General features: G+C 36.4%; 1 protein-coding gene across 1 annotated transcript; it reads left to right on the forward strand.

Moving 5' to 3' along the window:
- The first annotated feature begins 8711 nt into the window (after nt 1-8711).
- Nucleotides 8712-11511, forward strand: LOC104888552 (hypothetical protein). Its single transcript, XM_010673571.4, has 3 exons — nt 8712-8872; nt 9213-9539; nt 10907-11511. The coding sequence occupies exons 1-3, from the start codon at nt 8797-8799 to the stop codon at nt 11146-11148; spliced, it is 645 nt and encodes a 214-aa protein (XP_010671873.1). The 5' UTR covers nt 8712-8796; the 3' UTR covers nt 11149-11511.
- Nucleotides 11512-16201: the final 4690 nt, after the last annotated feature.

A 16201-nucleotide genomic window follows, 5' to 3' on the forward strand; every position in this document is an offset into this window, starting at 1 on the left:
CTTTCCTTATTATGCATAATTGTAAATCAGGAAATAAATGAGAAATTTTAAATAACTTTTTTGTGTTTTAAATTAGGGTATATAAGTCTTTTCATAAGGAGATACCATAACTCCCTCCTTTCCTTATATAATAGAGATTAACATGAGGTTTTTCATAAAACTATTAGATAATATCAAATGATATAATGTAATATGTTGTCGGATTCGTCTCAATGAATATTTTCATAAAATCAAAATTTTACAATCTACTCTAATTCACAATTAAAGATATTAATATTCAACGTAGTGCATCGGCAAGCGTGAAAGTCAAAGTGTAGCGAGTAGTAAAAAAAATAGAGGAAGTATATGTTTTCAACGTTCTATAATAATTAAAACATACTCATATACCTTGTTGAGACAATTTTTAAGAAGCCGATGTGAGTAAAGAGAGATAGGGCCAGATAAAAAGATATGACCCGTGTGATAGGAGAGAGATAGAGAGAAAATATTACTAAATAAAGAAATGTTACGATTAATATGAAACTTCCATATAATGAAAACGTTGCAACTAAAAAAAACGAAGGATGTATATATAAATTTATTACCAGTTAACCACAGTATTATAATCTATTTACATGTTGATACCAAACAAACCATGTACAAGTTTTCTTAAATAAAGATGAGCGTATTTCGAACTAGAGTTTGTCTTGTAAGAGACCGCCTATTTTTAAAGAGAACGTATTGTGTCGGACTCGTCCGACCATAATCTTGGTCGGACGACTTTCAGGTGGTTCCAATTTTTTTTCAGGTAGTCTTCATTTTTTTTCAGGTGGTTCCAATTTTTTTTCAGGTAGTCTTCATTTTGTTTTCAGTTAGTCTTCTTTGTTTTTCAGTAGGTTTTTGTGCTTCAGTTAGACTTACTTGGGTTTCAGTTGGTCTTTATTCTTTTTCAGGTAGTCTACATTTTTCTTCAGGTAGTCTTCATTTTGTTTCAGTTAGTCCATTATTTCTTTCAGTTGGTCCAACTGAAAGAAAAGAAAGTCCAACTGAAAGAAAAGAAAGTCCAACTGAAAGAAAACAAAGTCTAACTGAAAGAAAAGAAAGGTCTAACTGAAAGAAAAGAAAGTCTAACTGAAAGAAAAGAAAGTCCAACTGAAAGAAAATAAAGACCAACTGAAAAGAAAACAAAAAACACTAACCTATGCTTTCTCTCACTTTCTCCTTCTTCATTCCTCTTAGAACCTAGGTAGCACGGATACGGATACGGGAACGGGTACGGATACGGGTACGGGGACGGAAAACGGCAAAATCAAAATTTTGAAAAACGGGTACGGCTAGGATTCGGTATATATATTAAAAAAAATTATTTTTTAATCATCCTGAAAAAAATTCGAGTCATAATTAAAAATAAATATTAAATAATAATATTTCTTATTTATGAAATAGTGCATTGATAAGTTTGATCACAGCCTGATGGCTGAGGATCTAATCGGAAAGTGTGCGAATTTGAAACTAACAGATGAAGAAGACCAAATTGTGACATTGAATGGCGGGGAGGAGGATTTTCAGCAGACTGATATAGAATTATCCATAGTCGGCAAAGTTTTCTCTGAGCGGCCATATAACTTTGATGCTTTCAAAAGGACTATGAATCTAATCTGGGCGGTTCCAAAAGGTGTGATTTTTCGGGCAATTGAAAATGGTTACTTTGTTATTCAGTTTGCGAACGCTCGAGATAGGGCAAAAGTGTTGGATGGAAGCCCGTGGACTTTCGACCAACACCTCGTATTGTTGAGTGAAATAAAAGGAAGTGTACAACCGTCAGCCATTAATATTACCCACTGCCCGTTTTGGCTGCGAATGTATAACCTGCCACTGGACAGTCGGTCGGAAAAGGATGTTAGGGCCATAGCAGGTTCCTTGGGTGAGATTTTGGAGGTGGAAACGGACGAGGTACTATGGGATCGCTCGGCGAGGGTCAGAGTTCTCCTGGATATAACGAAGCCTCTACGACGCATCCAACGCATTAAAAATAAGTCGGGTGAAATCAATATGATTGAATTCAAGTATGAACGCCTCCCCACGTTTTGCTATGAGTGTGGAATGATTGGGCATATTGAACGTGACTGTGTTAACTGCCCTGATGAAGAGCGAAGTGTGGACAAGCAATGGGGGAATTGGCTTAGAGCATCACCGAGAAAGGGCAGGCTTAAAATACAGGAGGAGACCAGAAGCTTTATGGCGGCACGAAAAAGGCTGGACTTGGCACCTAAGTCCAACATGATGGTGTGGCGAAAAGGGGAAAGGGATAGACAGCAGGTGATTACTGATGTGAAGGTTCTTCACAAAGAAGTAGAACGAAGTTTCGATAGTAGAGTGGAGTGTGGGGAAATTAACCTCGAAAGGCCGGATGATTGTAGGCTGGAACTCGGAGCTCATAGCGAAGGAATTGGGGATGGCTATGAAAAACATAGTGCAGTAGAGATGATTTCGGACAAGGGGAAGGAAACTTTGGGGAAGAGAGTTGAAATGAGTGACGAGGACAATGATAGGGCAGTGGTAACAGGGAAAGGCAAGGAGGTCCAGGGGACAGAACATATTCTAAATGTTGAAGGTGAAGAGAAACACTTAGAAGAGTACATGGGGGTAATGGAGATGGAACATGATGCGAGTGAGGTAAATGTGGGACTGGGGAGTAGTGTGGGGACTAAAGTGCAAGACGGGGATCGAAAGAAAACTTCAAACAATCGTGGATGGCGAAAACAAACTCGAATGCCAGGGACCTTGTGGATTGGGGAGAAGCATGCAAAGGATGTAGGTGAGAAACGTGAGAGATTACACGAGTTGGAAGAGGAGAGGGAGGCTCCAGCTCGGAAGATAGGTATATCCCTGGACTGTAGTGAAAATGAAGGAAGGCTGGATGAGATAGGTGAGAAGGAAAAGCTGAAACAAGTGGCGGGCCCCACTGATAGGGCCCTTGGTGATCAATGAGTAAAATCTTATGCTGGAATTGCCGAGGCCTGGGGAGTCCTCGCGCAATCAATGCTTTAAAGAGGGTGGTAACTCTCGAAACTCCCCAAATTTTGTTTCTCTCTGAAACAAAATTAAAAGCCTGGGAAATGGACAATGTGAAAAAGAAAATGCAGGGAATGAATCTGGTGGCAGTAAGTTGTGATGGAGAGGGGAGAAGACGTAGTGGGGGGTTGGCTTTGATGTGGAATGATAAAGTTGATCTTACTATGAAGACTTGCTCGCCGAATCATATCGATATGAATGTTCTAGTAGAGGGGGTGGAAAGCTGGCGGTTCACTGGCCTGTATGGCCACCCGGAAGATGTAAATAAGGCCAAAACCTGTGAGTTGCTGGAGAATCTATATAGGCATAGCTCGCTCCCTTGGGTGTGTGGGGGGGATTTTAACCTTATGATGTATGCTGAGGAAAAAAAGGGAGGTAATGGTTTTAATGTAAGGGATGCAAATATGTTTAGGGAAGCTCTAGAGAGGTGCGAACTAAAGGATATGGGTTATGTGGGACATGATTTCACGTGGAGTAATAACCAGCCAGGAGATGATAACATTTAGGAGCGTCTGGATAGAGTATGTGCAAACAAGCCATGGAAGGATTTATTTCCAGGTTCTTTTGTCTCACACCTCACAAAAAGAAAGTCGGATCACTTGCCTATCCTTCTACATGTAGTTTCGCAGATTCATGGAACTCAAAAAAAGAGAATACAGAAACTTTTTAGATTTGAGGAGATGTGGCTGAGGGAGGAGAAATGTGGGGAGATAGTGAGAGATATATGGCGTCACGGGGAAGATGTAGTCCGCAATTTAGGGTCAACGGCTCGCAGGTTGCAAAACTGGGGAAAGGATATGTATGGAAGTACTGTCAGAGAGTTGAGGGAGTGCCAAAGTAGAATGAAGGAGCTTATGAGTGAGGACCAATCTGAAAATGTAATTGAGGAGATGAGAAGTATCGATATGCGAATGGATGAACTGGAAGCCCGTGAAGAGACTTATTGGAGACAACGAAGTAGACAATGTTGGATGCAGGGGGGAGACAAAAACTCTCGGTTTTTTCATGCAAAAGCGGAGCAACGGAAATCGAGAAATCAAGTGCGGAAAATAATGGATGCAGCGGGTAATGTATATGACGATGAAACTGACATTGCGGAGGTGTTTGTGAATTTTTTTCATGATCTCTTCACATCCGGAGGGAATGTTGATACAACCCCAGTGACTGATAAAGTACACACTCGGCTTGATAACACGATGATTGCAGATTTGGCTCGACCATACACAGGGGAAGAAATTAGAAATGCGCTCTTTCAAATGCATCCATCGAAGGCTCCTGGGCCGGACGGTATGTCTGCTAGTTTCTATCAAAATTTTTGGGAGGTTATTGGGGTTGATATAATTGAATATGCTCTGCAAGTTCTAAACCACGGGGGGGAAGTGTCTGGCATTAACCACACTCATGTTGCTCTCATTCCGAAAAAGAAAGTGTGTGAAACTCCTCGTGATTATAGACCCATTAGCTTGTGTAATGTGTTGTATAAGATTATTTCTAAAACACTTGCTAATAGAATGAAAGAAGTTTTGCCTTCTCTAATAAATGAGGCGCAGAGTGGTTTTGTTCCGGGAAGATTAATTACTGATAACATTTTAGTTGCTCACGAATGTTTCCATTACTTGCGGAAGAAGAAAAAAGGAATAAAAGGGGACATGGCGCTCAAACTGGATATGAGCAAAGCATACGATAGGGTTGAGTGGGAATTTTTACGGCAAATGATGCAGAAGATGGCTTTTCCGAATTGTTATATTGATCTGATTATGAAATGTGTGGTTTCCCCTACGTTTGCTATCCTTGTAAATGGGCAACCTTCGAAGACTTTTATTCCTAGCAGGGGCTTGAGACAAGGGGACCCCCTTTCCCCATTCTTGTTTATTCTTTGCGCGGAAGGTTTGTCGGCTCTATTGATGGATGCTGGAAGGAAAAAGTTGATCCATGGGATAAAAATTGGCAAAAAAGTGAGTCCTATTTCTCACTTACTGTTTGCTGATGATAGTCTGTTGTTCGCTAGAGCAACAGTGGAGGAGGTTGATAGTGTGTTGGATGTTCTCTCTATCTATGAAGCTGCTTCTGGACAAAAGCTGAATATGGAAAAATCTGTGGTATCTTTTAGCCGAAATGTTGAGCTTGAAAAGAAAAATTTGCTCCTGGCGAGGTTAAATTTTAAGGCTGTTGAAGATCATGATAATTATTTGGGTCTACCTACATATATAGGAAGATCTAAGAAGGAAGTTTTCCGAAATATTCAGGAAAGAGTCTGGAAGAAGCTCAAAGGATGGAAAGAAAAATTTCTATCACAAGCTGGAAGGGAGATTCTTTTAAAAGCCGTGGCACAGGCCATTCCGATGTACACTATGCAAGTTTTCAAACTCCCACAAAGTATCATCATGGAAATTGAAAAAATGTGTAGAGCGTTTTTTTGGGGACAAAAAAAAGATGAGAGAAGGATACCCTGGCTCTCTTGGGAAAATTTGTGTCGATCAAAGCGAGAAGGGGGGATAGGACTAAGGGACCTGGAAGCCTTTAACCAGGCATTGTTGGCGAAGCAGGGATGGAGAATTCTAACAGATGACAGCTCTATGATGGCGAGAGTACTACGGAACAAATATTTTCCGTCTTCTAGTTTTTTCGGAGCCAAAATTCCCCCTACAGCTAGCTTCACGTGGAAATCCATACTACAAGCTCGTGGCTTGTTGCAAAGAGGAGTTAGAAGGGTGATCGGAGATGGTCGGGCTACACGAGTGTGGAAGGATCCATGGGTCTCTACTGAACGAAATAACGGGCTTTTAGCCCCGACAAATGAGGAAGGTAATCAAATAATGTTCGTAAGTGAGTTAATGCAGGGGCGTGGGTGGAACCCGCAAGCTCTATCTACTGTATTACCTCCATGGGATGCAATCAAGGTACAGGAGATGATTTTACCTCACTTCCCTTGCCCGGATGTTTGGGCGTGGAGATGGTCCAAAAATGGCAGCTTTACAGTGAAAAGTGCCTATCATGTAGCTGTCCAGCTGAAGCGTGGCTCGCAGGCAAGTTCGTCTCATCAGGATGGGAGTGAAGTGTGGAAAAAAGTGTGGTATGCGGGTGTACCCCCTAAAGTACGTAACTTTGCTTGGAGAGCTCTACATAATGCCATTCCGGTAAAAGTGAACCTGAAACATAGACATGTGGATGTGGATCCAATTTGCCCCCGATGTGGGGAGGAAGAGGAGAGTGTGGAGCATCTGTTGCTTACTTGTAGTGCCGCCAAAGCTGTTTGGTATGCTTCACCATTAAGGCTTGACTCATCGCAGATTCGTAGAAGGGGATTTCGGGAATGGGTTGAGGATAAACTGAAGCTCTGTCGAGAGGCTGAGTGGTGGGATATTTTCTGGATGCTGTGTTGGTCTCTTTGGTTGCATCGAAACGACTGGGTGTATAATGGAGTGCGAGGGGACTTCATGGGAAGGATAGGGAAGGCCCGTAGCGTATTAGAGGAATACCAGAGAGCTGCTGAGGTGGTACGAGTCAAATGCAGCTCGAGTAGGGTGCCAACTAAATGGGTCCGGCCTACGGGGGATGCGCTAAAACTAAATTTTGATGCTGCGTTTAAAGAAGGGGAGATGGTGGGAATGGGTGCTGTTTTGCGGGATGGAGCAGGTGATGTGCTCATGGCCATGTGCGACTCGTGGAAGGGGAAGTGTGACATTCATGAAGGAGAAGCGATGGCGGCTCGACAAGGCATTAAAGTAGCTATGGAGGCGGGCTTTGTCCACTTTGTTCTGGAAACTGACTGTGTGACGGTGTTTGAAGCTCTAAAGAAGGGGAAAAATGAGGCGTCTCCTTTTGGTTTGATTTTGCATGATATATATGTGCTTGTTTCTCAGTGTGGGTCTGTTTCATTTAGTTTAGTCAGGCGAACTGGAAATAGCGTAGCCCACTCTCTAGCTAAGAAAAGTCTAGAGGTGGATGAACTGATTGTATGGCTAGAAGAAGTTCCTACGGATGTAGGGGATGCTGTAACTGCAGACTTGCTTGATTAATGAATTTTGGGTGTTTTTTGGCGTCAAAAAAAAAAAAAGTTTTCATCTTCTTCCAAAAAAATGTAGAAGAGTTGAAAAGTCAAAGATTAAATAAAGAAGAAGTGTAGAAATCAAGAAAACTTCAGCAGTGACTCGTGGATTTACATACTACACTTTAAAACATTAACATAAATGAGTTGTAAGAAAAAAAGAGTCACAGCTGTACTCCACTATTCCAGTTCCAACAGTACACCTTAATAATATTTTTAAAAGAAAAGAGAAGGGAGGTATCAAAAGAAAAAATCGACATTTCTATTTTCTACCGCAAGAAAGGACTTTAATTCATGCGAGTATTATCTAGTGGCTGCGACGGAGGAGTTGCCGGAGGTGGCGTCGGCGACGGTGGGCGACGGTGTTGCTGCGACGAACTTCAGTCTATAGTCTCTTCGATGTTCAGATGAGAGAGTTTGAAAATTTTAAGAAAACCTTACATCTGATTTTTGGCCCTTCTGCCCTTCATATTCTATTAAACTAACTGGGTACGTTTCTATCCCCCTAAATCCGTCCCCACCACGTACCTAGTTTCAGCCCATCCGTACCCAATCCAAACCTACGTACCTAGTTTCAGCCCATCCGTACCCAATCCAAACCTACGTACCCAATCTAACGGTTAGAACTGAAAAAATTCAAAGCCCTGGTTTTCCTCTAGCATTTTATTTTCTTTTCCTTTTCCTCTCAAGATCTCTAGCTCTTCTTCTCGGTACTTGCTTAATGGTGCAGGTGTTTGATGAGGGAGATACGTCTGCCATGTTAAACATTCACAACTACTAAGGAAGCTACTATAATCATTCATATTAAGACTGAAGCATATAAATGATGTAGCTTGGCTTTACAGCTCTTTTGATTAACAAAAAAAGATTGACAATCATAGGAAATAACCTTATTGGTGAAGAATATGCGATCTTTCTGATAAACATCAGCAGGATAAACCCAGGAATTGCAAAGAAAGTGGATATTTCCATGGCCGTCAAAGAAAGTGGAAATTGAATTGATTGTGGGAGTAAGGTAGTAGCAGGATGCCCGTAAAAAAAAAAGTAAGTAGCAGGATGAGAGGAGAGAACTGGGCTCAGCCCGTCTGACGAGAATATTGGGTCAGACGGTCTGACCCAATACTTTCACATTTTTAAATTAAAATTAGACAATGATAAGTCTAATATTAAAAAAAGTATTGACGGAAATTCTCGAATAGACGACAATTTAACTAACTTCGTTGCTTCTAATCTAAGTTACCAATAATTAAAAATTCGAGATCAATAGCATTTAGCAATCTAAGTTACCCAATACTTTTAAACGCTCTAAGAATCAACTCTCAAGTATGACAATTTAACTAACTTCGTTGCTTCTAATCTGTCAAAAAGACCAACCCAAAGTAGACGGCCAGTCCACTGATGACGGCGAATTTATTGACGGAAATTCTCCAATAGAGTTTTAAATTACCCCGTTGTACACTCTCATATTCTCCGTCAATCAAATTGTATTGAAGAAGTCCATGGTTTGGAGCCAAAATTTCCAAGTACCTTCCATTTAGAATCCTTTCACATTTACATGTAACCCACTATAAATACCTATGAATCCCACAATGCATTTCCAAAAAACAACATTCATTCCTTTTTAGCAATATAATAGAAGTGTATAAAAACAATATATACATTCATTTTTATTATTGCTCATTCTATTACAATCAATGGCTTCATTTTTCAACAAGATTTCCCTTATAACTCTTGCTTTCCTATCTTCCCTCTTGGTCCAATGCACCCTAGGTAAGCTAATAATACTTGGTTACTCCCTCTGTTTCAAAATATAATACATTCACGTTTTACGAAAATTTGCTTTGACCACAAATATCTCCCAAATACGATAAACAAAAATTATAAAAATTATACCGTTGGATTCGTTTTGAAAAATACTATAATAATATTATTTTTTAAATTTTTCTATCAATATAAATTGAGAGTAATTAACAGTCAAAGTCCGACTTCGAACATCGTGCGTGCCTTATTGTGAAACGGAGGGAGTAATTAGCATTTTACAACCTTTCATCTAGAGATTTGTATATTTTGTGGTTCACCGTTGCTAACAATTGTTTTTATATGTGTTTAGGAGAGGTAACATGTGAACAACTTAACAAGGAGGCGTGTGCATTTGCTGTATCATCTATTGGTAAGCGTTGTGTGCTAGAGAAGTATGTGCGGAGGAGTGGTTTGGAGGCATACAAGTGCACTACATCCGCCATCGACACCGATGAGCTCAAGGACATGGTTGAAAGCAATCATTGTATTGAAGCTTGTGGCCTAGACCGTGATACCTTGGGAATTTCTTCCGACTCTCTTCTTGAGTCTCGTTTTACCCGAAAACTTTGCTCCCCACAGTGTTACCAAAAGTGCCCAAATGTCATCGATCTCTACTTCAACCTTGCTGCTGGTGAAGGTAACAAATTTCGCTTTCAAATATGCAAGACATGAACGAGTTGTTAATCTATTTAGTTGCATAAACATAAATATAATATGCAAGACATACTCTTACGGCCCGTTTGGTAATTGGTCATAAATGGTGGTAATGGGAATGAATTCATGTGTAAATTTGTGAAAAATATCATTGTCCATTCCCATGGTAATGCTAATTTATCCTAAAGTGTCCACTTTCCTTCTTGAAATTTCATTCCCATCCAATACCACCTTGTAGGGTGGTAATGAGTGGTAATGAAAATTGCTTGTCCTTGAAGACAAAAACACAAGTTTAGGGGGTGACATTGCTTGCCCATGGAGAAAAAATATCTCCCCATGGAGATTTTAAAGGTGCTTCCCTAATAAAATTACACTTAAAATTCATTCCCATTACCATAATTTATTAACAACTACCAAACGGGCCGTTAAGAGTTAAGTCTTATCATTTTCTGGAATTACTTATATAATGAAGGAATGACTGATTTCTTAACATAATTAGTTTGTCTTTTATGCGCGATCGCACAGTTATTAACCGTTTGCCAAGACGCATAGGAGATCAGTAAAATTATGACAATGTTGATGAGAAAGGAAAAGAGAAAGAAATGGTTACTTTTCGTTACTAGTCAAATTTTATGAAAATTCAATGTTGTTTGAAGCATTCTTTTAGTAATAGCATTGACGGTTTCATGCGAGTAAAACAAAAATTGACTTTTGACTAAGCAATAAAACTTATGGTAGTACATTCATTTTTTTTTCACCCAACTCGTAAGTTGTAACCCCTTAATAAGAAGAATGATCCTATTAGACTAATATATATATATTGCAATTTAGTCAGTCCAGCTACACAGGTTAACACTTGAGAGTAGGGGGATTAATGGAATCTTTACTCCCAATCATAAGTAGGTAGTGGGACTCGAACTTGTGACCTCAAAGTCACAAGGTGAGTTCTCCACTACCTCTACTAAACAAGCTTGGTTCTATACTATACTATACCACACATTTTAGTATATACGTTTATGATCATATGTAAATTGTTATTAGATATGTTTTAATGTGTAATTCCAAAATTTTATTAACTTTTTATAGATAAATAGTCAAATTGTTAATGGTCAATATTGTACATTAACAAGTGTGAAAATCAAATTATTATTGCAAATTTTTAAGAGCTAAAGAAATATTAGACAACCTACGAAGCTAGTATATATTGTTCTTGAATTTCTTTTATAATTATGATTAAGGCCTAGCTAGATAACTAGATATAACTTGAAGAATCAAAATCAAAAAGAGAATTAGGCAAATCCTCTTATCATGTACTATACTAACAAGGACATTAAACAATGAAATTTGCAGGTGTATTTCTACCCAAATTATGTGCGTCACAACGTGAGAATCCAAGAAGAGGATTGTCCGAAATAAAGAGCTCAGGAATAGCAGCACCTGGACCAATGTCAGGAGTTCAAACTGCACAATTGTTGGGTGCTCCAATTAGTTCTCTTGAGGTGGCCGACGCTCCAATTGGATCTCCTATGACTTCCATGGAGTTAGATGTTCTAACTCCTGCTGCTTCTCCAGCTATGCCTCCTTCTTTCTAGATCACATTTATCAGGCCACGTATTCGAGGAAATGTACTATATATTGAAATACATTTAATAAGTTTATATACGGAAACACATAGAGGACATAGTCGACAGACTATATAGAACTGTAAAAGTATATAGTGAGTGGAGTATATGTGTGCTTGTAATATTTTTGAAAGCTAGAATTTCGTTACCTGATTATGTATACTTAGGAATATAGAACATACCATGAATAAGTTTGATATTAGTAATATAGTTTTGTTGGATGGATTATTGTTGTACCAAGTCACCATACTACTACATGTATACAATCATACGATTAGAGAGTGCTAAATGTGGCCTAGGATGAGTTTATAATAAAAAAGTTTATGTTATTAATGTGGCTTAGCTTCGCCATAAATTTCAAAATTTATTTTTGGTTTTTAGCTTTTGAATATCTTTTCTCTATTTTATACATAGATAAAAAATTGCGGATCTATGAAATTGTGGATCGTGGATCACTATTGATCAGCGACCAATTTGTAATAATCAATCTATGAATTTTTTTATAAAGTGCTTCAATAAATAATTAATCCAAAACTAATAATAAATCATAATAAAACCAAATAGTACTTAAAATTTATTACATTGGTTCATGACAAGTTTCTTAATATCGATTTACAATATCATTTATACAAACTTTTAAATTTAAATATATTTTTAGGTAAATAACCAAGCAATCCTTCAAACATTTAAATCAGTTCTTATATCAAACAATATACTAACATAAATATTTTCAATTGATACTAACAAACAAACAACGCACAATGTCTTATTAAAACTCTAATTTTGCACAACTACTATCAATTCTCAATTGGCAAATAATTTGAATTGAAAACCTTAATTATCTACAACTAACTATCAAACTTTTATTATGTACATTCTTAAAGATTAAAATTTAATAAATTGAATAAATATAACAAATTAACAACCAATTTACACAACCAACAATCTAGCTGCTAGCAATAAGCCAACAAGCACTTAACATTAACAATAGGATTTAGGTATTGTCAATTTCAAGTATAGTTTCAAGTTCAATACTCATATTGGATTTGGTCTAGCTAGTTGATTTTCATCGCTCTCTCCTCTCTCTCTTTCATTTTTTTTACTCTCTTCAAGAAACTCTTAAGAACTATCCCGAAAAAAAAACACCCAACTCAATGGTAAAACTCTTCAAATGAGTTCTATAATATACTTTGCACTATCAGGTGTCCCCATTTTACCTCATTCAACTTATTCCATCTTATTATTTGATTATATAATATAATTCTTTTACTTACTTTAATTTAATACTTTCTCTATTCCGTTTCCATTGCAATAATCAGATTTTTGCACTATTCACCACCACCATTTCACTATCAATTGTGATTTTACATAAGGAAAAATATATATAGTCATGTAAGGTCTTGTTAGACTTGCCTCGATATATACTTTCTAATTATCAAACTTTATAATTTTTACTAAAAAGCATTAAACAATATTAAGGAAAATTTGTCAAGAATAAGTCAACCTTTACGTTGACCGCTTTTGACAAGTCAACCTTCATTTATTCCAGTAGCAAGTAAAGCTTGTACATGAATTAGCTTTGAACGAGTTTTTTTACTTATGACCTGAACAACCCCAACAATTTTGTTCAGTTTTAAGTTTCTCACGGAACTTTTATAAAATTCAAGCAGTGCAAATATGTTCTAGAGAACAATTTAATGAATTCTAGAATACACACCTGTTAAAACTGAACAAAATTGTAGTGGTTGTTCAGGTAATAAGTAAAAAACTTGTTAAAAGCTAATTCATGTACAAGCTTTACTTGCTACTGGAATAAATGAAGGTTGACTTGTTAAAAGCGGTCAACGCAAAGGTTGACTTATTCTTGACAATTTTTCCCAATATTAATAGTTAAAGTCGTGCATTGACAAGCATAGAAACTCAACTATATTAATATAAAAAGAACGGAGGAAGTATTATAGCAAGGGTGTTAATTACCTTCCAACCATCCCACTTCGGTTCGATCCTCATCAACCCCTCTTTATCTTAGGCGTTATCTCCAGCTGGCAATCCACGACCTAGCTTGGGGGCCACGTGTTGTACGTTAAAGATTTTTTTGCTTAATATAATTTCAAATAACAATTCCTATAATCACATAAAAAAAATGGTGAGCTAGCCGCATGTCAAAAGCCCATTTGCTAAACTACTACTACTACTATATTATTTTTCAAACTAAACAATTTGACTTTCATGCTTGTCAAGACAGAACTTTTACCATTAATATTTTTATTTACATAAAATTTAATATAACAAAAAATTGATATTCCAATAATATATATCGAGAAGAACGGATCTAACAAGATCCAACACGATGGTATATTTTCTTATGTATAGATCACTACCAATAGTCAAAGCCCATTTGCCAATATATATCGAGAGTACTACCTTATTTTTCAAATTTACACGGTTTGAGTTTCATGCTTGTCAAGACAGAACTTTTACAATTAATGTTTTTATTTTTGTAAAAGCTAAAATAAGAAAAAATTGATATTCAAAAAAATATATATTGAGAAGAACGAATCTAACAAGATCCAACACGATGGTATGTTTTCTAATGTATAAATCACTACCAATAGTCAAAGTGAAGTATATGAATAATGCCAAAGTACAAAGCGTGTAGATAGAAAAGAAACGGAGAGAGAATGTAGTAGGGTAATAAAAAGCCAAATAACTTAGGGCTCATTCGACATCACGGTAGGTTTTCATTTTTTTGTTTTATGAATACTAAAGTCATATGATATAAGGGGTATAATAAATTTAAAATTAGTCATATTTATATTAAACATGTCAATTTTGAAAACTGACAACAGAAATCTGAAATCTACTTTTTATAGTTTCTATATTTTTGTTTTTTTAAAAAAAATTGTGAATTGAAAAAAAAAAACGATAACGAACAACCCCTTAACAATAAACCTTTAGGAAATTATTTTTTTCAAAACTGCAAGATAACGTCATTAAAAAAATTAAAAAATTTAAATACAAATCATGAAATAATATGTTTTCTCCTAAAATAAACTACAACTTAAACCATTGTGATTTTTTTATTTGGTACCCCTAATATTGATCCCAATATCGTAAATTTTAGTTCAATGTAGAACATATATATATGCATATATATATTGCTTATTTAATTAAATGAGTCACACCAAATCTTTTACCCAGATGAATAACGTATTCCTCTTTCATTTTCTTTGATTACCTTAATAAAAATAACAAGTTACTATGTCACTAGTCACTACTTTTATGTAAATGATATCTTACTAATTATTTATAAATTCCTACACAATACTTTAGGGAAAACAAAAAAAAAAATCCAAAATTTATTATTGCTTTTTTTTTTTTTTTAAAGAAAGAAAAGGGATTTCATTAATATTTCGCCAAACGGCACTTACAAGTCATTTCTGAAAAACATAAAATTCTAATAGAAATACATATCACCCTAGAAATGTAAACATCGCAGATTTGACTTAATTTTGCCTTAATAAAAATCTCCATCTGAAGCAATGCAATTTGTGAGTTCGCTCTGGTTCGGCATACGATCTGCAGATGCGGAAATTTTGGGATGAACATACTCCAATAGTCTTCCATAATTTTACAGAAGTTGTGAAACCCTAATTCTTCAGGTTGAATCTCGAATTTCAACCAATGAGAATAATTTCTCATACCTAAAAACCAAAGAACCATATTCACAACTCCCATAGGGGAGAAGGAGATTTCCAAAACAGAAACTAAAAATCCCATAAAAGGGTTTGAGAAAATCTCATAAAGAGATACTAATTTATTGAACAAAACAAAAAAATGAACTAAAAACCGAAAATAAAAAGGAAAAAGGGGCTTACCATGGATGAAAACATCCATGGCAGCCCCCTAATTGATGAAGAAGGGGTAAGGGAGGCTAGCGTTTTAGAGAGAGAAAAGGAGAGGGGAGGAGAAATTTATTATTGCTTAATACTACTAATCATTTTATGACCCAGCCATTCACTATATCCATGTTATAAAATTGGAATATAAATTTGTGAAATATTGGGTCAGACCAGCCCAACCAAACGTATCCTTCACGCTCCTTCTTCTACTGGTTTGTATTTAAATAACTCAATTATCTTGCTCACTCATCTTCTTCCACCTTCAAGTCTGATTGTGAGCAAAAGAGAAGTATATAATTTTTGTTAGGTGACGAAAACCATCTGATTGTGTACATATATGGTTCTTACCAGCTGTGCTTGTGAGCCTCTAACTGAGCTTCTGACAGGTGCAAAAAAAATTGTACCATTATCATTGATCATAGTTACTGTACACGACCTAGGAATAGATTAGAGAAGTTTAAAGATGTTGGCGCATTTGTAGTGATGAAAGTTTTTTTTTCTTCATCTGATTGTAGTTTCCACTGTAATTTAGCAAAAACTTCAGTCAGAGATATCAATGAATACAATGAAAATTGTTATCAAAAAAAATAATGACGCTATGTAACAGTACTTCATTCTTTCATATGGTTGTTTTATTCTTTCAGTTCGTTGGTCTAATCTTTCAGTTGGTAGTTTTATCCTTTCAGTTGGTTACTTTATTCTTTCAGTTGGTTGTTTTATTCTTTTATTTAGTCTTCTGTGTTCTTTCAGTTGGTGTGTAAATTCTTTCAGCTTGTGTTATTTTTCTTTCATTTGGTATTCTGTGTTCTTTCAGTTGGTGTGTAAATTCTTTCAGCTTGTGTTGTTTTTCTTTCATTTGGTCTTCTGTGTTCTTTCAATTAGTGTGTAAATTCTTTCAGCTTGTGAAAAAAAATGAAGACTAACTGAAAAAATGAAGACTAACTGAAAAAAATGAAGACTAACTGGAAAAAAAAAATGAAGACTAACTGAAAAAAATGAAGACTAACTGGAATTAAAAATGAAGACTAACTGAAAAAAAATGAAGACTAACTGAAAAAAAATGAAGACTAATTGAAAACGAATTTACTTTCATTTAGACCTAACTTACTTTCATTTAGACC

The sequence above is a fragment of the Beta vulgaris genome, chromosome 3 (genome assembly GCF_026745355.1).
Source record: "Beta vulgaris subsp. vulgaris cultivar EL10 chromosome 3, EL10.2, whole genome shotgun sequence".
Lineage (NCBI taxonomy): Eukaryota > Viridiplantae > Streptophyta > Magnoliopsida > Caryophyllales > Amaranthaceae > Beta > Beta vulgaris.